The sequence below is a fragment of the Pteropus alecto genome, unplaced genomic scaffold (genome assembly GCF_000325575.1).
Source record: "Pteropus alecto unplaced genomic scaffold, ASM32557v1 scaffold7, whole genome shotgun sequence".
Classification (NCBI taxonomy): domain Eukaryota; kingdom Metazoa; phylum Chordata; class Mammalia; order Chiroptera; family Pteropodidae; genus Pteropus; species Pteropus alecto.
Window position 1 is genome coordinate 15,963,286 of NW_006494614.1, and position 26,794 is coordinate 15,990,079.

General features: G+C 32.9%; 1 protein-coding gene across 1 annotated transcript in view; it reads right to left on the reverse strand.

Annotated features, from left to right (window-relative positions):
* Positions 1–26,794, reverse strand: part of BCKDHB (branched chain keto acid dehydrogenase E1 subunit beta) — a 178,520-nt gene that overhangs the window by 110,855 nt on the left and 40,871 nt on the right. The window contains 2 exon segments of the mRNA XM_006926359.3: positions 6,634–6,744; positions 8,296–8,393. Coding sequence (XP_006926421.1) covers positions 6,634–6,744; positions 8,296–8,393 — 209 coding nt within the window.

The window sequence follows — 26,794 nt, forward strand, 5'->3', positions numbered from 1 at the left end:
TAACCACCATTCTTACTCCTCAGAAGACTTTGGAATCGCAGCTCCACTTAGGAGCTCTTGTTTTGCATCAGGGTGGCGGCAGAGCTGGATCACAAGGAGAAATGGAACAAAGGGCACCGACAGAGTTGAATGACAAAAGAAACTCCTCTAGGCTAGAGCACACCAAAGCTCTCCAGGAACCTATAAAAAGGCCCACTATAATAGGAATCCTAGGAAACTAAGCAACTGGAGCACAGTGCTTTTTTTTTTTTTTCTCTAACTTTCTGTCAAAGTATAATAATATACCAAAAAAGCACACAAAATGAGTATTCTGCACATTTTCAAAAACTGAAACTATATAATCAGTATTTAGAACAAGAAACTTACCAGCAACCCATACCTCTCCTTCACGCTTTTTTAAATATTATCGATTTCTTAAATTCATTTTCTATTTGTCTCTTACTGGTATATAAAAAATCATTGATTATTGTATATTGCATATTGAAGACCTTGTTTCCAAGAGTCTTGGTAACCTCACTTAAGTCTAATAATTTCCTTGTAGATTCTACTGGGTTTTCTTTATATACAAATTATGTTGTCTATAAATAAAACTTACTTCTTCTTTTCCAATCCATATGATTTTTATATCTCTTGCCTTTATGTCTGATATCAGGGGAAAAGCTGTCAAAATTTCACTAGGAAATATAATTTTGCTGTGGGCTTTTTACAGCTAGCTACTCATAGCTGTAAAACAAAATATAAATATACTCTTTATCAGATTAAGAAAATTCCCTCCCATTTCTAGGTTGCTAAGAAATTTTAATTATGAATGGATATTGACTTTTAACAAATACTTTTCTGTATTATCAAAATATTCATAAGATTGTTTTTCTCATATTCTGTTAACATGGAGAACTGCATCAACTGCTCTGTGAATGTTTGTGTATATCAAACTCCCCTAACATATTTGAAATAAACCCTCACACTTTGGTCTTCGTATATACTGCTAGATTTGATTTTCTAATATTTTGTTTCAGATATTAGTATCTTTGCTAATAAATAAAATTTGCCTATAATTTTCCTTTTTTATACTGTCATAAACAGATTTGATATGAAAATTATACTGGCCTTATAAAAAGAATTTGGAAGTTTTCCTTCTGGTTTCACTTTCTGTAAGAGTTTGCATAAGAATTGTGTTTTAAAGGATTCCACCAGTAAAGCCATATGGGCCTAGGGTTTTCTTTGAATACGGTTTAATAAAAATGATTCAATTTATTTAATAGATATCTGGCTTTCTAGGTTTTCTATTTTTTTAATTAATTTTGAAATATTTGTATTTTCCAAGAAACTTCTCTATTTCACCCAAAACTTATTTGTAAAATTGTTCATTACATCCTCTTACTACCTTTCTGCTGTCAGTAGGATCTTCTGTAATTTCCTCTTTCATACCTGATATTTGTCATTTGTATTTCTCGTTTTTCTCATTAGTCTTATTAAAGGTTTATCAAGTATTCCGACCTTTCAAAGATCTAGCTTTTACTTTATTAAACTTTTCTTCTACACATTTTCTCTTTCACTGATTGCTCTGCTCTTTAGTAATTCATTTCTTCTATCTTCTCTAGGCTTAATTTTCTTTCTGAAGCTGGAAACTCATATTATTATTTTTTTGTTGTTGTTCTTTATATTTGTTTTCTAAATATACATATCTTTATAGCTGTAAACTTCCCTCGGCATTGTTTTAATTGAATTCTGAAACTTTTGATATGTTGCATCTTCAAGACCAGTCAGTTTAATAAATGTTCTAATTTCTACTATACTTTATTTTATAATCCATGGTTATTCAAACAAATTAATTTGTAGGAAGTTGGGGCTTTTCCTGATTTTTTTTCCCCTCAATTCTAATTGAATTCCAGTCTTGTCAGAGAACATTCTCTAAATGATTTCAGACTTTTGAAATTTGTTAAAGTTATATTTATATCCCAGCATTTAGTCAATTTTGACACATTCGATTAAAAAAATAATTTCTTGCATAGTTGGGTGCACAATTAGAACAAGTTTCATAACAGTTCATATTGTCTATATACTTACTGGTTTTATCTGCCTGTTTGATCAGCTTTTAAGAGGGGCGTCTTAAAGTCTTCCACTGTAACTGAGGAAATGTCTAAATATCTTTTTAGTTTTATGTTTTGTCTGTTTTGCCTTATGTATTTTGCAACTGAGGACATAACAGATTTAAGATTGTGACATCTGCATTGCAGTGTGATCCCTTTAGCATTACAAAATGTTCCTCTTTCTTTCTAGCCATGCTTCTGGCCATAAAGCTTTATTTGAAATTAGTATAACTGACCAGCTTTCTTTTATCCATCCCTTTCTTCTCAACAGTTCTGCATCCTTATATTTAAGGTATTTCTCTTTTAAGCTGCATGTTTTTGTTATTTTTACATGAAGTCTGACAATGTTAAAACTTTTACTAGGATTATTTAATCCTTTTGTATTTAATTATGAACATACACCTGTATTTGTACCTGTCATCTTACTGTTTTCTATTGACACACCTGTTTTTGTACATACATTTGTTTCTTTTAACTAAATATTTTTATTAATCTGTAGTTCCGTTTTTAACTTGCTGGATATGCACACCATCACTATTATTTCACTTGTTCCTATAGAAATTACAACATCCATCCTTGATTTATAATCTTATAAGAATTTTACACTAATAATCCTACAATAAAATAATATTTTAACTCCACATAAGGCTCCCTGATTTTTTTTTTTAGTATAAGTTTCCTGCTGCCTAAGGAACTCCCTTACATTGTTTCTTTTAGTGAAAGCTTGCTGGTGATAAATTCTCTCAACTTGTATTTGCCTAAACTATTTTTATTTCTTCTTACTTTAGAAGGATATTTTCACTGGGTAAAGAATTCTAGGTTGGCATCTTCAGTAATTTAAGATGTCATTCCATAGTGTACGTGGGTGTGGTTTTCTTTGAATACATCTTTTGTATAAGCTCACAAAGCCTCTTGAATACATGGGTTGGTGTTTTAAAACTTCCATGAGAAAAAAATCAGATATTGTTTCTAACCAACTCATTTTCTCTTCTCCTTCTAAAAATCAAATTCTATATAAGACAAGTCTTTTGACCAGAATCCCAAAAATATTTTATGCTCTTATCTGTTTTAGTCCACTTCTTTCTCTATGTTTCAATTTAAACATTTTCTATTAACTTGCCTTCTAGTTTATAAATACTATAATTTATTTATTCACTTCAATATATTTGTAAACACATCCATTGAGTTCTTATTGTCAAGTATTTTTCTTTGGTTCTACAATGTTTGATACACACACACACACACACACACACACAATTCTCTAAGGCAATTTTCCACTTTCGTACCTCTTTTGTTCCCTTTTTCTCTATGTTCCTAAATATAATCATGATAAAGTCTTCGTCTGCTAACTCGCATATCTGGATCACCTGTATTTCTCCTTTCTATTATTTATGTTTTCTCTTAGTTTTTGATCAAATGGTCCTGTCTCTTCATACACTTAGCAACTTTTTATTGAATGCTAGTTTATCGAAACTCCAGATGGGAAAACTGATTCCTTGTTCTTCCTGGCAGATAGAGAAGGTAAGTTACATTAGTCCAATATGGAACTGAGAGGAGTAGAGGCTATATTGCGGGTTTGGAAAGATTCGATGTACTTTTGGTTTGTCTCTAATCATAAGACCTGATTCCATAACTTTCAATTGAGAGTATAATTGGTCTTTGTCACTTCTGCTTCAAGTGATGGCTTAGCTTTTCAGGCATTTTCTGCTTAGCTCCCACCATAGATATCTTTAGAGTTTGGCAAATATCTGAAAAGGAAGAATGACTATGTATTTAAGACCCCTTGAGTTTCCAATTCTGTCATTACAACCCCATGAAATACGGGTTCTATATATCTAGATTCTCAGCTTCTAGTTGAGACTAAATTGGCACCCCTCTCCCAAGTAAAAAGCAGCCTCAGATCATCAATGTCAAATTATCACTCATTTCAGAGCTTTCAACACTCATTGCTGATGTTTTTAAGCCACTCCATCCCAACCCACAGGGTAGGTCTCTGTCCCCAAGGTAAGTCTCTTGTCTCCTAAGCATCTCAAACTTAAGAATTTCTATTCTGATTTTCAGAGGCTTCCAGCTTTAATATCAAGTTCAGAATTAAAACGAGCTACAGTTTTTAGACCTGTAACTCTCCGTCAGCAACATTCAAAAAATAAAAATAAAAATAACTGCTTCTTTGTCTGTCCCCAAGTAACTTCTTAGGCTTTTAACTTTCAAACAACACTTCAAGGCTTAAGCAAAAAGTATGACTATGTTTTAAAAACATAGCTTAATTCAGATTACATTAACCAATTTCTCAATTGTTCCAGAATCATTTTACTATGCATAGTATACTAATATATATGTTCGATATATCATTTTTACCTTTAATAAGCTTTTCTTGATTAGATATTCCAAAAGATGCATTTTGGTACTGAGTTTAACAACTAATAAAGCTAAGGGATCTAATTGTTATAAGATAAAAACAACTGATAAAACAGCACTAACCAAAAAAGATAATAAACATAACTTCTGATTACTACAGAATTCATAAAGATGAAGAATAAAAGCTTAGCTATGGTTAAACAAACAAAAAAAATCTCATTTTTAATATGAGTATTTGGTTGTAGGGTCCTTTTTTTTAAAACCATCTCTAAATCCTAGAAAACATGCTAAGAATCAAAAATTTTTCTCTTTTGACACATGAAAACAGTAGATGTGCCGTGATGACCAACGAAGAGAGTCACAAATAGACCCAAAGTAATCAAGAAATGACAAGCTGGCTTTCATTGTCATAACTGGAGGATCATCAACCAGAAAAACGATATGATAAAAGCATCCCAACACAAAACTAAAACGATGACACTAACAAGGCAGAGGTTTGCTACATCACTTTCTCATTCAGGAGAGGTCTCTACTCTCCTCTTTCAAGTTTTCCAGTAGTATAGAGTCCTAAGGAAACAGTATCTACATTCCAGGGTCACATAAAGATGCAAATAGTAGACTTAATAAAGTGGAGGAGGTCCACACAAGCAAATTAATACAGATATAAATAATTTTCCTCTTTTTTCTTCCTTTACTTCTCCTTACTTTGCTTTCACAGTTATCAACTTAGAGTGTTATTTGTTTTGTTTGTTTGTTTCTGTCATGAGCTACTACAGATGCTTTTGGAATGTATTAATACGTAAATAAGATTCTAAAAATACTTGCCTTGACCATATATCAGTATGCCCCACTGTACCATGACAAAACATCATATCTCCACGCAGAAATACCATTCATATTATCAACTCCAAGATAAGTGGGGGATACGTGTTGCAAACCAGATGCCCACTCTTGGGCAAAGTATATCAGCTCCATTTTAACCATGAGTTGGAACACTTGGATAGTTGAAAGAAACCCAGTGTCTGAATTTATTTTAAAATGCCTGCAAAAAGCATTACTTTCATTCAGTTAAGAATAATTCAAACCGAAATTCTGCTCTTAATTATGGAAACTACAAATATAAAGACTTAGAATATTGTTGAAACCATCTATAACCATGTCAAGTGTTTAGATGGTGTCAAGTGAGTCTACGGAACATTTACTATACCAAATCTTAAATCTTCCACTAAACTTTAAAACAATCTTCACCTAAAAACTGTCTATGCTATACTTTTAGAGCAGTAGTAACTGCAGATTATTTCTATGTAACTAAGGTAAGAGATGGCTTGTAAAGCTATGAGAATGCCAAAGCTCTTAAAAATAATAAATGTAAAATACTTCAAGATCTTACAACTCATTTGCTATAGCAACAAATCAAGAAAAAAAACATGCAATGTTACCTAAACTTTAGTAGATAAAGCCATTACAAAAAAAGAGCTTAACCTTACTTTATACCAATATGGGAGTAGATGCACTTTATCTAGACATTGATATGAAAGATATCACTTATAGCCCAGTATATGAGAACTAAATTATATTCTTGAGAGGGGACTACATCAATCCTATTAATAGTAAGAAACAAGATCAACCTAATCTGGCCAAAGTTCAAGAAGAAACTTAGAAAAGTAAAAATCAGAGCAGCTAAAATCCCACAACATAATATTCAAAATATGATCTACAGTATAAAGGCTATATAAAGAGGGGGTTTTTTTTGTTTGTTTTTTAATGTTCCATCTCCATCTCTTTTGGAGAAGAGACAAGTGAAAATTCAACCAAAACATTTATCTGACTATATTAACCCACTGATCAAACCATAACCAATCAGAAGTTAAAAACAAAGATGACCTCTGTGGTTACTTGCACTACTCCGTTACTCATAAAACTCAACCCAAGCCGGCAATATGAAGGACACCGTTTTATAATATTCTAAACATAGAGAACTGTGGGAGGAAAAACCTAATGTGATTTATTTCCTGCATTCAGCTTATTACATAGCATAAATTTCTTTCATGGTATAAATTTAAATTTTTAAATCAATCAAAAATGTTCACAAAGCTCAAAATTTCAAAATAATTCTTCGCAAATATCCAACAAAGTTCACCCAAGATCTTAAGGAAATGACACTCGATCAATACTATATCCATACCTTGCAAACTGTATCCACATCCCAAGGTAGTATAGTCCTTAGATCAATGACTTCACAAGACACTCCAAGCTTTTCCTGAGCCATAGAAGCCACTTCTCGGATCACATGAACCTGAAATAAGGAGAAAAATATACAGAGAATGACTACAGAGATTCAGGCCTACATCATTAGTTGAGTTCTGACATCATTAATAGAGGTAGTATTTAAAGTAGGAGGAACTGATTTTTATAGAGAATTGTTAAATTTGTTTTAGATATGTTCAACACCCTATTCCACAAAAAAAAAAAACACATGTCTAGACAACAGTTGGAAAGAGGTTCTAAGAGATAATGAGAGCGGTCACAGCCACAGATACTGATTCCAAAGATATCAGCACACAGAGGTAAATAAAGTCGCAAGAGCAGGTGAAGTTTCTAGGGAAAACATGTAGAGAGAAGTAAAGGGCAGAATTAATACCATAGCAATATAGGACAGGGTTGGATTTTACAATTAGAAGGTTAGTGATATTAGCAGAAATAGGTTTAGTGAATTGGTGGGAATAGCACTCATAAGGTACAAGATCACTGGAAGTTAAGGAATTAAATACTGGTGGTAGAAATTGTTCTAGTTGTGTGAATAAGGGAGGGAAATATATTGGTATTTAAGAGAAAAGTATGGTGGAAAAGGTACTTTTTAGATAGCGAAGAGATACATACCTTTTTAATATAAGGACATGGAAAGAAAATGCAGGAGAGAGAGAGACTAACTGAATATCACAGTCCTGGAGAAAGTAAATGGAATCTAATCTGAAACAGATTAGCTATGACAAGAAGACACCTCTCCTTTGAAGACAAGGAAAACAGGAAATGACTGGAAGAAGTGATAGGTATAAAGGGAAAACAATGAACAGGAGTTAGTATCTAATACATTCTAACTTCCTATTAAAAAGAAGCAAGGACACAAGCTGAGAATGACAAGGATGTGGTTAAAATTGTTTCCCACACTGGAAATGAGAAACCATGAGGACTATATCTCTCCGAGCCAAAACTCAAGTGAAGAGAGGAGGAAGTTGTCGTATTGCAATTGATTTGCATTATCTTCTTTATACTACCATATTAAATTTTCTAAAATAAACAAATATTTCCTGTACACAGAAAAAAGAACAACTGACTGTTTCTTTAAAAGAAGAGAAGAAGAGATAGAAGGCCAGAGAAAAAGAGCCATGAGCTTAAATGCTTGAAGACAGAGCAATGTAACAACAAGCGCTGGTGAATGTAGAGGTAAATCAGTGGTGAGGTTTACTGGAAAGAGAAAGGTAGAATTCTGAGGCTGGACCACTGGATGGGTCCACATGGTTAGCAAAATAATCACGGGAGATGGCAGAGGATGAGATGAAAAAGGAAATAGTATGTCAAGTGCAGCAACAAGTAGTGAGGATAAAACATGCTGCAAAATAAATTGTTTTTAATATGTTTCTGAAAACAAGATACGTTTTAACATGACTGAATAAGCACCTCACATTCAATGAGAAATCAGTGAGAACCAGATATAGGTGTAGCACCAAACAAGACCTAAATTTGATGTAAGGAAAACATCGTTTTTAATTCTTCATAGTACTGTGATTAAAAATAGGAGCTTCCAAGTACAACATGAACATTACTGGTGGGTACACGTGTCACTGACCTGAGTGCCCCAGGCAACTAGAGTAACATCATTCCCTTCCTGTATGACCTCGGCCTGGGACAGAGGGATGTTGTACGGTTCTACAGGAACCTGTTCCACTGAACACAAAATGGAGAAAAAAATGAAAGGTTACTTATTTTCACTCATGTGACATTTGTGCATTAAAGTATAGAAGGAACTCATTGTGGCGAAGCTTTATGTAGTCTTCCCCTAAATTCCAAGTTATTTGTAAGAGAAATAGCATTTACTATACAGCTTCATGGCATTACCATACCAGATGAAAACATACAATATAAATGTATAAAATATATCAGCTATCCTGGAAAAGAAAAAGGACTTTAAGTAAAAACTAAGACAATAAAGTATGGGCTTTAGCCTATAATAATGTATCAATATTGGTTCATTAATTGTTAATGAATATACCAGACTAATGAACGATGTTAATAATAGGGGAAACCAAGTGTGGGGTATATGGGAACTCTCTGTACTACTTCCACACTTTTTCTGTAAATCTAAAACTATTCTAAAAACTAAAGTTAAAAATATTTTAATATCTGCTAAAACTTTATTGAACTGAATTAAGTTCCCAGACAAGTTTTCTATCAAGGAACAAATTTATAACGGTTTGGAAAAAAATTAAAAAACAAACATGTAGTAGGGTCAAATTTTTAAGTACATTTTATTTTTGCACTTTGCATTTATGAATACTTTGTCAACCATAGCAGCTAACGACGCCTTAATTTTCAAAGCTGAATCCTGTAGAACTCAAAAAGATAAACTGAATAGGCTCTGCCAGGCCAAAAGAAAGAATAAGCCACCTACAGTATCCCAGAGAAAACCATTCATGATTTCTCTGCCAACCAAGTTCAAGCAATATAGAGTTGACTGAATTTTGAGAGGAAATCATAAGAAAAATGTTTAAATGAAACTGAGTAGGAAGTTGATAGAATTGCCCCGTTATGCTGGAAAGCCTTGAATTCCTATCTGAGAGCATTATAGTTAAAATGGTGAGGAAAAAATGTTGTTCCCTTTTGTTCATTTTCCCCATGTCCTTTTTATCATTGTTATACAATTTTTTTTTTCTTTTTTAATTCAAAGAGCACAGAAGAGTAAAATAAAAGATTCCGTCTGCTCCCCAGTCAGCCATTCCAACTCCACTGGCCAGAAGTAATCAGTACTAACAATTTCCTGGATGTCTACAGTAAACAGCTCTCATTCTTTCTGGTGTTCAGGTTTCTTAATCGCCTTCTGACATTTGGGAAATGTTCCACCTTATGAGGCAAGGACCTTTGTCCACTACAGAAGTGAGGTTCACAAATTCACTTTTTCAGCTTCTCTTGCAGCTAGGACTCAAAACATGTGTTCTGCCAATCATATGCACAAATGCCAGACTGAATTGGAAGCTAATGACACAAAAGAGCAGCAAGTGTCCAGAATCCCTTCTAGAGTACTGGTAATGGTTGAGGCAGCCTTGTATCCAGGCTCAGTGTTAGCAATGATTCGGATTGCTATTTCATGTCCACTGACAGCTGTTGAGGAATCTTTGCAAAACCAGTTATGCAGTGGAATCTAGGGTACTGCTTCTGTATATGGCCTCTAAGTCTGCTTCTTGAGCACTCAGGAGATCTCTGAGCTATTTATCATCCTTCAATAAACCTTTTCTGCTTATATTAGACAGGCGTGATCTCATCTGTTTGAATATTAAAAACCCTGATTGATAAAGTCTTTTTAGATATTTACAATATACAAATATGCATATACATAGACATATATATAACTTTTTTTCTTTTTGCAAATAGAATCATATTGTACACACTGTTAAGAACCCTTCTACAGTCTCCCTTTTTTCCCTCTACTTAGTAAATTTATCTGGGCCATGTTTTCATGTGAAAAAGTTATTTTAAATCATATTTATAAGTAAAATTTATCAAATTTAATGCTGCAGTTATTAGTGATATGGTAGAATATTTTATTCCTTATATTTTTGCATATGTCCAATGACATTTCTATAAACTGTGCTAGAAAGAGATGAATATCTTTTTAAAATCACCAATATGCTTGAATAAATAAAATGGTTAAATCTATAAAACTATTTTTGTAGATAAACCCCAAAGCAGATAACAATTAAGCTAACAAACCTGAGAGATACACTGTTAGAAAATTTATAAGCATTAAAAGCACTTTTTAAAAGTTTTTGTGTAGCACACAACTATGTTTAGTCATATACTTCCACTGTCTAAACAAGGGGTGTGCATCCTACAACATGCAGTTTTCAATAAACAATGTTTTATTGGGACACAGCAACACTCATTCATTTACTAACTGCCTATGGTTGTTTTTGCCCTACAACCAGCAGAGGTGAGAAGTTCCAAGAGACAGCATGGCCTACAAACCTAAAATAATTTACTATCTGTCCATTTACAGAAAAAGTTTGCCAATCTGAATTCTAAACAATGCTTTCAGAGGTTAATTCTAGCCCATGGATGGCTTAAATACAGTATTAGATGAACAGACAAAGGATGGATGGATGGATGGATGGATGGATGGATGGATGGATGGATGGATGGATGGACGGACGAACGGACAAACAGGCAGACAAACAGATTCAACTTAAGTAGAATACAGAGGGAAGCAACAACCTGGCTAAAAGGACCAAGGAGGCTTCACCACCAAAGAGGGCACAACTCTACATAGCAGTTCTCAGTTGCTAAACCAAAGTTGCTAAATCAAGAACAACACTGACGACATCTGGCAAACATGCCAAAGGTAGCACATAGGCTCTTTGCCATCATCGAGTCTTTCCCTGGCAGCGAGATCTACATGCCAAAAGGCAAAGCTTGAAGCACCAACATGCTCTGTCTTGCTGGTGAGTCAGTGGCCACCAATCAAAAGTCCTCTTTCCTGCCTTGTGAATCATTTGCCAGCTGATGATTAGCAAATTCCTGGAACATACAACACTATGGGCTGGCACACCAAATAAAATAGGTTGGCATCCTGGCCCACCTCCTTTGAAAAGTTGTCAGTGAGTGACTGCTTCACCATATTAAATTACCCAGAATGTAGGACCATATTACTTTAACAATTAAGGAACAACATGGCAAATAAAGCTTAATCCTCCACCAAAAATACATCATGTAGAGAATTAAATTCAAGAGGAGTTTTATATGAAAAACAACCCAAAAATTTCTTAAGGTATGCATAAATTTAATTCCAAAAGGAGAATAAGAATACAATTTTAATGTGTTCGCTTACTTAAACTTCACAAACAGATCACCTAGAGAACAAGCTATAATTCACAGGTACTTTTTAGTCACATTAATTTGAAAGATATTTATTCCAAGAGGTTATTATTTCAAATCACTTCTCTTGTGTTCCTAGCCCATGGCTATGTGCTTTTGGAAAAAGAGCAGGTATGAGGGGTTAGATCATAATGCTTCAGGAACTGAAGAGTACTCTATACAGTTATATTACATATTCTTGTTTTCATAGCAGTAAGATTAACTAAGACAACTATATTTTACCGCATGTTGATTACGTTCTAATCTACACACTAATGAGCAGTCCACAGAGAAACCCTTCAGCATCAGATATATGTTGACAAAAATGTGTGACTTAGAAAAATAAGAAATCTTTCTTTCCAAGGCCAAATTTAAAAAGATGCAATTTTTTGCTCAAATATCAGTCAAGCTAGTTTTTAGTGTATATTGTAAACTCTACATATGTTTCCTCTGTAATTGCAAATGCGCGTATATTCATTACACACACACACACACACACACACACACAAATTCATAGCATATATTAGCTCATGCTTGGTCACATTTCCCATCCTCCTCCTCCTCTCCTTTCTAATTGGCTGTATTTCTTATGTCATGTTAAATACATTTTTAAAACAAGGCACAGTGTATAAACATATTTACTATTATATATTTATTTTTTAATAGTTATTGCATAACCAATATATGCAGACATGCTAGAATATGAAATTGAAAGAGGCAGTTCCTGTCCTTGAAAAGCACACGCTCAACTGAGAGTTACAAAGATGGAAAGAGATGATCAGCAAACAAATAAAAGCATGATATAGCAGTGGGGACAAACTGCTCTAGGAATACAGAGGGAAGCAACAACCTGGTTAAAAAGATTGAGGAGGCTTCACCGTCAAGGAGGACAAAATTGACAGGTGTCTTAGAGATAAAAAGAAAATAAAAAGGGCATTCCAAGTAGAAAGAAAAGGTGTGTACCAAGAAATGGAGGTATGAAATCATGTAAAGGGCATTCCAAGTAGAAAGAAAAGTTGTGTACCAAGAAATGGAGGTATGAAATCATGTGTTCATGTGTGTGCACCTACAAGCACATGTAAACACAGATTTACATGATGTTTCAGGTAAAGGTAAATACTGAAACCTTTAAATTATATTCCAAGTCCCCAGGGTCTATAATTCCTTCTGATTTCATGTTAGTAACTCATGAAGAAAGCATCCACAAGAGAACAACTCACTCTTAATGACACAAGTTCCCTTGTAAGACCCAATCTTACCATAACAGGGTCATTTCTCTGCCCTGGCACTAATCTACAGCAATGCTAGTCTCTTTGAAATGTGAAACTCAGTAAGGCTTTATTCACATTGCATCATAGTAACAAAACATAAATGTTCTTTTTTGAAAGAGTATTTCTAAAATATACATTACTTCATGCTGTCTGACAGCATAGGCAAAGTCTCCATACATGAGAAAGTCTATCTTGTTTGCCAGAATTTACAGTGTAAATTACAGCCGTGGCCCCATCCTGTCTCTATTATCTCTGTATCTAATTAATATGGTCATCTCTAACAAAGCATTATACTGCTTTCATGCCCCAGTATCCAACCTGTAAAGTGGAAAGCAGCATGTGTCTGTCTGCCACACCATGGGGACAGAATGAGGACATATTAAGTTAATCACTAGAGACATCCTTTCAGTTCTTAGAAGACAGTTTTACAATTTAAAATAATTCAATGACACAGTCATTAAGACTATAAAAGAAAGGTTTCATTCTAGGAACAGATATTCTTAATCCTATTATCATTTGCTAAATAAAACTGATATTTCACCATAAACTAATCTCTCTATATTGCAATTACTTTTCAGATTGAGGTTATTAATTATGGTCATACTTTTTTGATAATTTTCACTTCTATAACAACAATTACTTTTAACACTGATGTTTAAAAGTATGTAAACATAAAAACTAAGTGCAATTCTGTCTAGTAATTACTTTTAAATTATTCCTCAAACATAGCTGTACTCAATCTTTCCCTCACCTCTTCACCTTAAATTACTGAAAATTTAAAGTCTATATTAGAAAATCATATCAACATACTGTTAACAATATTTATTTGTCTATGTCATTATAATAGTTGTTATAATATTAATATTGTTATTGTCTAATTAGAATACAAAATTAATTTTTGATAAATAAGAATAATTAAGTGCTAAATTTTGACACTATTTACCCCATGGTGATTGGGAGCCTGTGTAGATTGAATGAACCAGTATATTAAATCTCAATACCACAAGGAAGAGTAAACCAGAGAGGACTCCTGGAATTGATAGTGGTTCAGGGTCACAACCATGTGATAACCTAGGCCTTCACACCATAACTATGTCAATGTTTTACTGAGAATTAGGGCAAAAGGATTTCAGGGAAATGAGAAAGCAGATGAACTGAAACAAATAAAGAAAACCACACAAAAAAGGTTGATCCTGAAGAATAAATATGATTAGATGCACAAAGCCAAAAAGTTGACATTCTAAGCAGTGGGGTACCATATATGAAAAATGAAAATGTCAAAACAAATAAGTCGAGCTACCACCATGTGTCATCTTACATGACGCACTGAGAAGGGCACAGCATCTCTTCTATGGTATTCTTGCCAAATAAATACATAACCTGAATTTATCATAAAGAAACATCAAACAAAATGATTGAGGAACATTCAACAAAAGAGTGGAAGAAATGTGGCAATGATGTCAGACAAAAAAAAAGACAAAGTCTCCCAAAATAAAGGAGACTCAAAAAAGACAACAAGTGGAGGCTCCAGATTGAATCCTCATCCAGAAAAAGGACATTAGTGGAACTATTAATGAAATCTGAATTAGGTATGTAGAGGAGTTAACATTACTGTATCAATGTTAATTTTCTGGTTTTGGTCATTATTGCTGTGGTTATGTATGAGGTTAACATCTGGGGAAGCTGGTGGGTAGCAGGGATTACATAACAGTTCTTTGTACTATTTTTGCAATCTTTCTGTTTGAACTTATTTCAAAATAAAATGTTTAACAAAAATTTTCATGTGAAATTTTGCAAAAAGAGGCTGATTCGCCTTAACAAGTCTCTAATAAATTTTGGAAAAATAAAATTAGGATATTAATGAAGGTACACAACCATAAAAGTGCAACATTTAGTGTTGTATTTGTGACTTCATCTACTTTGATGAATATAAGAGTTCTAACTATATAGAGACATGAAGATGGGAAAGCATAAATTCAGTATCTGTGCATGCCCATCAGCTTTTTGCTGGAGACTCTTGACCACTAAATAAGAACCAACAACCATTCAAACAATCTAAAGAAAAATACAACATCAAGTTAGAATCAGCAAATATTTTGCATCTAACCAAGATACTTCTCACACTGAGATACACTTAAATAAAAAACAGAAAAACATTTGAAATTTTAAAATCATTAGTGTTGTTTCAGAAGGTCATGTTTTCTTATCACTAAAATATCACTGAAAAATGAGGAAATTCACCTATTATTTTTAACTAAATAGCAATATTGATTTGAAACAAAGTCCTGGACCCATTTCAAATCAAATGCATTCTAATATTTCTTTGATAACTAGTTAATTTGAAAATCCCACATTTCTAATTCTTTTGCATAATGACACAACTTAGAGTTTCAAAATAGTTTGCTAACATATATCAAAAAGTAAATGACATGATAAAGCAACCACCATATTTCATATACAACTTCAAAATTAACCTCATTACATTTCCCGTCTCATAAAATGTAACAAAAAAAGCTTTTATGAAACAATATTATTGAATATGCATCACTAAACATATATACTAAGATTTAACCACATTTGTAATACATCTTGGTCAATCTTTTTACTTAGTATTATTTTTTTTCATGTACTGTCTAGTGTACATTTAATAATTTAGCAAAAGTTCTCTCATCAACAATTTTACTAGCAATTGTCCATCTTTCATATTTAATATATTAGATTTCTTTAGTAAATATTTTCCAATGCATTTTCTATAGCAAGGAGTTATATATGGGTGAACTTCATTCCTGTAAATAGATTCTAACAAGGTAAATTGGAAAACTGGCAAAGAAAATAATTGAATGCTGAATCAAAGGGCACTGTTTTAAAGCCATTCTCCATCAGCACATGGAGAATTTAAAATAAAAAAAAAGTCACCTAACAAAAAGAATTATGTTGAAATAGAATAAGAATATTAACTTTCACCATCAATTGCAAGATGCATCATTATTTTATAAACCACTAAGAAAATCTGCCAATTAAACTGACAGAGTTTTGAATATTTATTTTATTCTTATTGAAAGAAAAAATTTAATCAGATATGGGTTTTATTATATCATCCTTACATGGACACAAAAACAAAATACAAGCAAAATAATTGGTTACACTATTCCTAAAACTGACATTCAGAATATAATCTTCTCACTTACCTTTTGGCTTTTAATTGTCAGTGTCCATATTTCTTTGTCACCAAGAACACTGCTGATGCAGCACTTTTTAAATGGATCCATAAAGGAATTAAAAAATTAGTGTTGGGCTCTCAAGTTAACTCAGTATTTAGGAACAGCCTACTTTTGACTCCTGCTTCCAAAGAATGTTGAATTATTGTGAGTCTCCACTTTCCCTGTCCTTCCACTCATCAAAACCATTTGGAATCTCACTGTCAAAAGAGTTGATCTCTGGTGTCCCTGGAATTTTAAATTTTTATTTAATTTAATAGTGGCCCCAAACAGCAACAGTAGTGAGGATGGTAATTCAGATATGCCAAAGAGAAAAGTGCTTCCTTTAAGTGAAAAGGTTTGTATGTATACAGGGGAAAAAAGTAGTATAGGGTTCTGTACTATCCACGGTCAGGCATCCACTGGGAGTCTTGGAACATATGCTCTGTGGATAGGGGGCAGGAGGGCTACTATATATAGAGAAAATGTTGTTAACTATGTCATTAACAACTATGTCTAAAGGTAAGGTTTAATTGGAAATTTTATATTTTATTTGTCTAGATATAGAACTGTCTATTAAATATAAGTCAATCTTTGACTTTCAGACATCTAACTCTGTACACAGTTTGAGAAAAACATTAGGAACTGCCTATATTCAAAAAGTAGAAGACTGTGGCTTGGCTTAACATAATACATGGTACATTCAAATATGCTAGAATATGTGGTAAATCCTGAATAATCTTTGTAAGAGTCCCTGATGAACTAAAAATGTTCCACAGCTGTCCTCACACTATCAAACACCAAGCAACTTTTCCTCCTCTCCTTCTCGTTAAATCTGAATTGCCCAATCAACAGATACAAGATAGAAAGAATAATTCCTCCCTTTTCTAAAAATCATTTTTGACTGACTATTCCTGAAAGTGGCTGAATGCTGACTGACCTCTCTTGCTAAAGTTCTATAAAATCCTTACCCCTTTCTCTATCCTAAATTAGAACAATTCTGAGTTGTGCTCATGGCCCAATATTCTGAATAAAGACTCATGCTGTTACTAGAACAAATCACTGGAGATTTTTAAATAGAAACATCTTTTAATACACTACTAACATTTATTAAGCATTTACTATGTGTCAAGAATTGTCTAAGTATATATATTATCTAAGTATATAAGTATATATATACATACACATAGATAATATCTGTTGAGATGATTATATGATTTTTCTTCTTTGACCCCTTGATGAGGTGGATTTTATTAACATATTTCCTCATGTTGAATAAATTCTCATATTTCTGGAATAAATTCTACTTAACAATTATCTAAATGTGCATGTATATGACTGTACACAAACATATACATATACACACATATATATACACACACACTACTATATTTAATCAAATGATACTATGGAGAAAATTTTATACTACTAAATTTGAAAATCCAGAGAAAATATGATATTATACAAAGATATAAATTACCAACATTTACTCAAGAATGGATATTAGACCAATGACCATAAAAGATTGAAAAGAAAGCCAAAAATCTGTCCCAAAAAGTGCACAAACAAGACAATTTTATAAGCAAATTATATTAAACCTTATAGAACAGACAATTCCTAGAAATCTAATTTGGTCTAGAGCACATAAAAAGAAAGCAACCCAGTTCATTCTATAAGACTAGCATAACTCGGCTTCTGAAACTAGACCAGTGTGGTAAAAGAAGGATAAACTATAGACCAATTTTATATATAAACATATATTCATGCTCATGCATGTAAAGAGAGACAACTACAGTTTAATTTTATTTATAAACATAAAGGTCTTTTTTAAAATCTTCAAAAAAAATTTAATTGAATCCAGCAATATGTTGAAAGAATAATGCATCATAGCCAAGTAGAATTCATCCCAGAAATATAAGAATTATTCAACATTAGGAAATATGTTATTAAAATTCACCTCATCAAGAGGTCAAAGAAGAGAAACCATATAATGATATCATCATATACTTAAAAACAGTTTGATAAAATTCAACGCCTTGGAAGAAATAGGAGGAAGGGACCTCTAAGTTAAAAATAGAAATTTCCTTAACTTGATAAAGAGTACTGACAAGGGTCCAAGTTAAGAAAAGATGAGACATTTCTAATAAAGAAAAAAGATTAAAATGCCTCTCAATTCTTGGAAAAAGAGAACTATAACTATCATTAGCTATAGAAAGTAAGATTTTCTACCTAGAACATCTAAGATAATTAAGGGAAATATTAGAGAATTGCGTAAGGTCTCCAAAATGCAATATTAACATACAAAATTAAAAGCTTTTTGTATACCAACAGTAATCAATTAGAAATATGTAATGGAAAAAATACCTTATGCATAATAGCAAAAAAAAAAAAAAATGCCATGAAATATCTAGTAATAACCTTAACAACAAATGTGCCAAACCTAATGGAAATACCCACACAATTTATTCATGGACATAAAATAAGTTTGAATAAATGGAAATAACCATGTTCTTGGAAACAAAGAATCATTACAGGGAAGATGCAAAAACAGGAGAAAAAACTTTAAAAACTATGTGTATGCATATACTTGTGTGTTTGTGTGTGTGTGTGTGTGTGTGTATTTTTTAAACACATAAGTTAAACGCTGCTTCAGTCACAATCAGTGAATGATTGTCACTGAAGATATAATAGATACAGAAGAATGTTTAAAAACACAAGAATAGGCAAAATTCTGATACACAAAAAAAATAAAAATGCAAGGCTTTTATTATTAGTATTCCCAAATTAAAAGTCTTACAAACATTTCCAGCTTTCATTTTTAGCTTCCAGGCGCTAAATAGTTACATATTGAATCTTGTCTCCTCATAGTACCTGGATCAAGAATATTTTATCCCTAAAAAGAGAAATCAAGAGAACAATCCCATTTACAATTGTGTCAAAAACTTTAAAATACCTGGGAATCAAATTAACCAAGAAGGTAAAAGACCTGTTTTTTTTTTTTTTCCAGAAAATTATAAGTCATTTACAATTGCATTGAAAACTATAAAATATCTGGGAATCAAATTAACCAAGGAGGTTAAAGACCTGTTCTCAGAAAATTTTAAGTCCAGTCACTGAAAAATTGAAGAAGATACAAACAAATGGAAGCATATATCCTGTTCATGGGTAACAAGAATCAACATTGTTAAAATGGCCATACTACCCAAAGCAAAGCAATGATTCAATGCAATCCCTATCAAAATACCAATGGCATTTTTAAGAGAGCTAGAGCAAATAATCCTAAAATTTATATGGAGCCATAAAAACCTCCGAATAGCCACAGAAATCTTGAGAAAGAAGAACTAAGTTGGAGGTATCACACTACCTGATATCAAACTATACTACAAGGCTACAGTAATCAAAACAACATGGTACTGGCATAAAAATAGACATATAGATCAATGGAACAGAATAGAGAGCCAAGAAATAAATCCACACCTATATGGTCATTTAATCCTTGTCAAAGGAGGCAGGAATCTACAATGGGGTAAAGATAGTCTCTTCAATAAATTATGTGGGAAAACTGGACAGATACATGTAAAAAAAAAGGCCACTGGAAAACCTTCTTACAACACATACAAGAATAGACTCAAAATGGATTAAAGACTTAAATATAAGAACTGGGAGAAGATATTCGCTAATGATACATCTGATAAGGGGTTAATATCCAAAATGTATAAAGAACTTATACAACTCAAGAACAACAACAACAAAAAAACCAAATGATCCAATTTAAAAATGGGCAGAAGACCTGAATAGATCCTTCTCCAAAGAGGAAATACAGATGGCTAATAGACATTTGAAAAGATGCTAAAGGTCACTAATCATCAGAGAAATGCCAATTAAAACCACAATGCGATATCACTTCAAACCTGTCAGAATGACTATCATCAATAAATCAAAAAACGGCAAGTGTTGGCGAGGATGCAGAGAAAAGGGAACCCTCATACATTGTTGGTGGGATTGCAAATTGGTACAGCTGCTATGGAAAACAATATGGAAGTTTCTCAAAAAATTAAAACTGGATATACCTTTTGACCCAGCAATTGCACTTCTGGATATTTATCTAAAGAAAACCAAAGCAATAAGTTATAAAGATCTATGTACCCTTATGTTCATAGCAGCACAATTTACAATAGCCAAGATATGGAAACAACCTAAATGCCTGTCAACAGATGATTGGATAAAGAAATCACGATTCATATATACAATAGAATATTACTCAACCATTTAAAAAACTGAAATCCTACCATTTGCAACGACATGGATAGACACAGAGGTGATTATACTGAGTGAAATAAGTCAGAGAGAGAGAGATAAATACCATATGATTTCACTTATATGCAGAATCTAAGAAACAAAAAGAACAAACTAATCAAAAACAAACTCACAAATATAGTGGACTATTTGGTGACAGACAGAGGGGAGGGGGGATGGAAGGCTGGGAGAATGGGGTGAAGGGTTAAAGAAGTACAAATTAGTAGTCGATAGCTGGTCATGGGGATGGGAGCAGGGCAGAGGGAATGCAGTTAGCATTAATGTGATGGCTAGGTGGAGGGCCAGAGGAGGGAGGGAGCAATTGGGGAGATCGTTTTATGAACTAAGCAATGTACTGCATACTTGAAACTAATTTAAATAAATAATATTTTTAAAAAACTAAAAAAAATAAGCAGTCACAGACACCATGTAAACCAATGAGCACAGCTGCATTCCAATAAAATTTTATTTATAAAAACAAACAAACAAAAATACCTTATCCTTCCAGTTTTTCACTGTCATTTAGAGATTTGTGTTGTCTGGCTTCATCGATCATTTATTACTCAGGGCTTAATCAAAGAATATAGGAAATATATGAGGCTTATAGGAAACAAGAATGGATTAAGAAACACAGGCTTATATTTATCTTTTCATAAGTCCAAATATATATAAACAGGGATGTTTGCTTCAACATTGTTTAGAACAAGCAGTATTTAGAAACAACTCAAAGTTTCATAATAGGGGAAAGGATAAATTATGGTATACCTAAAAACACTTTTTATGACCTAAAAATGAGCTAAATCTTTGTAAATTGACATTGAAATGTATCTAATAAATTAGTAAGAAAAGCAAGTTACAGAACAATTATAATATGCTGATTTTTATTATTTGTATATATATATGTTCTATACATTCGTATATTTGTATAAATCTAAATGCATGGGAAAAGATTTGCAAAGCAAGTTACAGAATAATGTTTATAATATGAGCTTATAATTTGATCTTTACATATAACTCAGTTTACATGTAAAGGTGTTCTATACATTCACATATGGATTTAAATGCAAATACACAGAAAAAGCTGAAGGGGAGGAATTGAGTCAAAAAAAGAAAATTTCACTTTTCATTTTACAGTTCTAAGATGCAGTTCAAACTTTTTACAAAGAGTCCATAAGCTACATGACACTAAATTTTATTAAAAACAAAAAATAAATCACTCTTTATCATGTAAAGTAACCTTAGTCATTGAGAATGTATCCAGTTAAATTAGGACAACAACCAAATATAGACATCTGTCTAATGTCCAAAATTAGTCTGAAAGTGAATGTGAATAATAAGGAATATGCCAGAGCATAAAAAAAATTCCACTGGGTCCTATTCCACAAATATTTCAGTATATCAGGTCAATCACATAAGATACATAAAAAAATGCAAAGGTAATTTTGCACTTCAAGTTGAATGAAAATCTTTTGATTCTTCTTGCTACTCAATACTAGATCAGGCCTTCTCAACACAAAATAATATAATAATCTATTAATTGCATTCCCTGCTTATTTTAGGTTTACAATAAATGCTACCCCACAAGATTAAGAGAGAAGTCTACTGAACAGTTCATAATGAAAAAACAAATATGAAGTAAAAAATTATGAACTGTAAAAGGTCACTCGTAATCAAATAAATGAAAATTGCAATAAATTGACAGTAAATAACATATGTTTATAAGTAAAGATAAAAGTCTGGCAAGATATACAATAAAAAGTCAACAGTAGTTAGGGGATAGATTTATGAGCTCCTTTTATCTTCTCTTTTGTACTTTTTAGAAGTTTCAGTAAGCACATATGAAAGACTGAAAAATAGTCACATCCTTCAATCCTGTTTCCACACACTTTGCAATGTGACTGCAGCTGTTCCCATGAAGAGATAAAGAGTATTTACCTACCTCTTGAACTCAGGCTGGCCCTATGGGACTTGCTTTTGCCAGCACATTGTAGCAGAAGTGATGTGTGCCAGATATTTGCAGAGCCTTGAGTGCCCTCTTGAAACCTCTGCTTCCACCATGTGAATAAGACTGAGCTAGCCTGCTGCGAGATTAGAGACAAGCAGACCACAGCCTACCAGCCTCAGCCCCCAAATATGTGAGATAGCCCAACTAAGATCAGCAAATCCAACCCACTCCTGACCTGCAACTGACAGAAGGTCCATGAGGGAGCCCCGATGAAACCTGAAGTGCCCAGCTGACCTGCGCATAAGCTATATAAAAGTTGTTGATTTAAACCAGCAAATTTAAAAAATGGCTTGTTAAGCATCAATAGCTTGCTGATAGAACATGCATGCATTATCTTTTTTAAGAAAACAACATATGGCATTGTTAACCATTAGTTACAATATTATTTACACTAAAATATTAAAATATCTTATTATCAGCAGGTATATATCTTTTTAATTACATGTCAAAGACTAATGATAGAAGTAACATATCCCTGTAAAGAACAATCACATCAACCACCACAGGAACTAAGAACTTTCACTGTGCCAGGTATGCTCAGTGCCTTTAAATCTATTCATTCATTCATTTCATCTTTAAATCAATTTGATGAGCTAGGTATTATCACTGTCCTCATTATACAGGTGAGAAAAATTAAATATAGAAAGGTTAAGTAGCTTGTCAAAAGTCACCCAGCTAAAAAGCAGTACAGCCAATACTTCAAACTCAGTATCCACAGCCTTAGCCACTTTATTAGACTGACCCAGAGCAGAAAGTACACCTACAGGAAAAAGAGAAACCTGACTGGCCACCTAATGTGTCCAAACATGATGAAAATATATAGTATTAAGGAGATTAGGGACTACGTTAGTAATAGGAACATGAGAAATTAAGCAAATAAAAAAAGAAATAGCATTTTGTTCAGAGAACATAGAATTGTATGCCAAAGAGGAAATGAAAGAATGTTTCTTTTGATAAGTTGTGAATCATACTGATATTGTAATAGCAAAACGAATACTAAATAATGATATGACCAAAAATTAGACTACAACTCTATAAAGATATTGGAGAAAATCTGGATATGTTGAGGGGAAGGATGGCACATGCTGGGGAAAAGAAGATGGCATAAAATAACTAAATTCTAGTAGTAAGTTAAAATGATGCCTAAAGTTTTTTTTTTAAAGCAGCATAAGCATATTATTTATAAATATAATGATAAATTATCAGAAGAAACTACTAAAACTGTTGAAAAGGAATATCTGTGGAGAGAAAAACAAGGACTTGGTAAAGGCTAAGGCTTTGAACTGCTATTTTTGTTACAAGATATATTATTTGGCTTTTCAAATTCTGTATGAGTATTCGAATCAAACTAATTCAAAAATCTAACAAATGCATAAATTCTCTTTCATTACTGGATCAAAATTAATTCTTATCAAGGAGTATACCTAGTATTAAATGTACTAACTAGCCTGCATGAAAATAATCTGTTTAATGATGCCAACCAAAACAAATTTAAAATGTGAAATACTAATTCCTCTCCTTTCTGTATCCTAGTATTGCACAAAAATATCTTCAAAGTCTTCTACTGTTCAAAAGCTACTTAAAACAATATTCTTCCCTTTATGATGTATAAATTCGTACATGGTGTATTTTCTAATAAAAATTAAAAAAATCCTCAGTATTATGACCTATTTTTGCCTGAAAGGATCATTGAATCCTGGAAATAAAGGAGCACAAGGCTTTTAGTCATTTTTTCTCACTAGACGAACCACAGATGAAAGCCATATTTACTTTGATATTACTGATGTCATCAGTCACTGAATTAAATAAAACCAGAAAGTTCAAAAGACATACAAGAACAGCTTCTCCACAAGATGCCTATATCTGATAATGTCTCAATGACTCATTCTTTTTGAATCATAACTATTTTGCACATTTTTGACACTTCCTAGATTGTTCTTATCTATCTTTTCTAAATATCCCTCTGCCATTTTTAAAAAGTGTATTTGCATTTAAATGTCATAATTACAATAATCTAGAAATATTAGTTATATTCCTTATAACTTAGAAAATACAAGTTTTATACCTATTGTATATTCAAAAAAAGTAGAAACAAAATTCAAGAAAACTGCTATATAAAAAATGTGTTACCTACCTTTACTTTCATCTTCATGAAGTTAATGCCTGAACTGAAATAACCAGAAGTTATTTATTTATAAATAAGTTATTTTTATATATGTTGTAGACCAGACACATGGAGAGTCACCACAGCACAGATATTTGAACATAGAACACTATATGGGAACCAGGTCCAAAAATGAGGGGGTCAGAAGGTCAAGAAGAGCTGTGAAAGGGCCAATACTGTATTCACCAAACAGTTTCATCTCGTCTCCCTAAAATGCAGGAAGACTACCTTTCTCAGCTGCCTTTGCCTCTAGTCCGAGACATGAGACTAGGTCCCTTAAAGACTGCATGGAGCAGAGGCTCTGAAACCCAAACTGTGACCACACTGGACTTGTGATGTGTAGTTTTTATAACTCTTAAAGATGCAAATTAATCCTAAACCACTGGAAAAATTAATGCAGTACACATACAAACTTTGGACTATACACACTATAAGATAAGGGATGTACTGCATTAATGCATGGCTATTGATATATTTCCATTCAGTTAAAAAGTAGATCATTTTAATTATGGGAAAATAAACTAACATATTTCTTGGCATAAAACTAGGACACTAGAGGAAAGTGTTTCATTTATGCCCTCTAGGGTCAAAACATCTTCCTTTAAACCTAGCTCTATCTATCATTTATTCCTCTGTGAGCAGGTTTCTTAAATGCTCTAAACTTCATTTTCAGGATAACACCACCTCATAGGTCTTTTGTGAAGATTAAATAACCATCTGCACCATAAATGTCCAACACCTGGCTCTACAGACAGACTGACTGGGTTTGAATTCTGGCTAGGTGGCTTTCAGCAAGTTGCTTAACTTCCTTAATGATCAGGTTCTTATAAAATGGTGATAGTGACAGAATTATTTTGCTAAGGTTGTGAGGATAAAATGAAATAGCCCACATGTCTACACAACAATATTGCACTGTGTCTGGCACGTAAGTATTCAAAAAGTGCTTAAAAGACGAGGCAGATACACATGGATTATCTGAATCCTCTCAACAGCTTTATAAAGTACTATTATGTATAAATAAATGGGATTCCTACTGCAGCCATTAGGACAAACGTAGCATTTATATCATGTTTTGAAAGGCTGCAGTTTATTGTGCAAATCAAACTGGGGATATTTCCTCTTAAAAGAGAAGCATCTTTTCTCTAATCAAGATGATGTATTATATCAGTCAAGGTTATCTATTATAATAGTAAAGTTTAAGGGGACTGAAACTCAAAGGAGGTTAAACCTAAAATGTGATTAATGAATTTCCCCCTGATCCTTCATTGAATCAAAGGAAGAATAAAGGAATAAGAGTAACTTGAGGAACTTTAAGAACTAACCTAATGAAATGTGAGAATTTTCACTTTTGATTCCTATTTCTCTCTCCCTCCCATCTCCAGTGAATATATATAAGAGGCCTTGGCTCCAGTCTCATCCCAGGAGAACAACACATTGAAAGTGAAGCTGTCTCCACATATAAAATCCCAGAAAATAAGTCAAAATAGCTGGGCTTGAGCCACATGTCTATCACCTAAGATCACAGAGGTCAGATATGAAGACTGGCAGCCCCCTCAGAACCACATGGGGTAAGAGCAGTGGCCATGGGAAGAATATGCCCTGAAAGGAAAATATGGGACAAAGAGAAGCAGAAGATTAACTAATAAGAGAGAGAGCTATGCACAACCAACTATAGGCTAAAGCCTTGAATAACTATTTACCTCTATAACTGAATCAATCTTGAACAAGATTTAGTGATATAAATTACATAGATATAAAAATCATACATTAGGGAGAAATTCTTTGAGTTAGCAAGTTAACTTTCATAGATGCCTAATAACTTTAGTTTCCTAAAGAACTCTTTACCTAGTATCACTTAAATACTTTACTTCAGGAATTATGTATAGAAATACTAGTCTAAATTTGGGGAAATAACATCTTAATGATGCTGCAGGAGGAAAAAGCAGATAATAGTTGATACAAAATAATAGTTGCTATTTGCCTAAAATATTTCCTATTGCATCAATCCAGTTCTAATAGTACAGAGTGGGAAAATATGCCAGGGAATTACCTTTCTGTCAATAAAACTCTATTAATTAACATTATTAGAAAACGCACTCGTGTCTGTTTCTTAAATATACTTAGACTTCATTCTCCACTCACAAACATTTCTTTCGTATTTTCCTTCTCTTTATTTCTCTAAACGACATGCTTGTAACTTCTTTGGCCTGATCTTCCAGTTTACTAATTTTCTCTTTATCTTATTATAATTCCTGGTTAAACTATCAGATTTTTATCTTCCACTTATT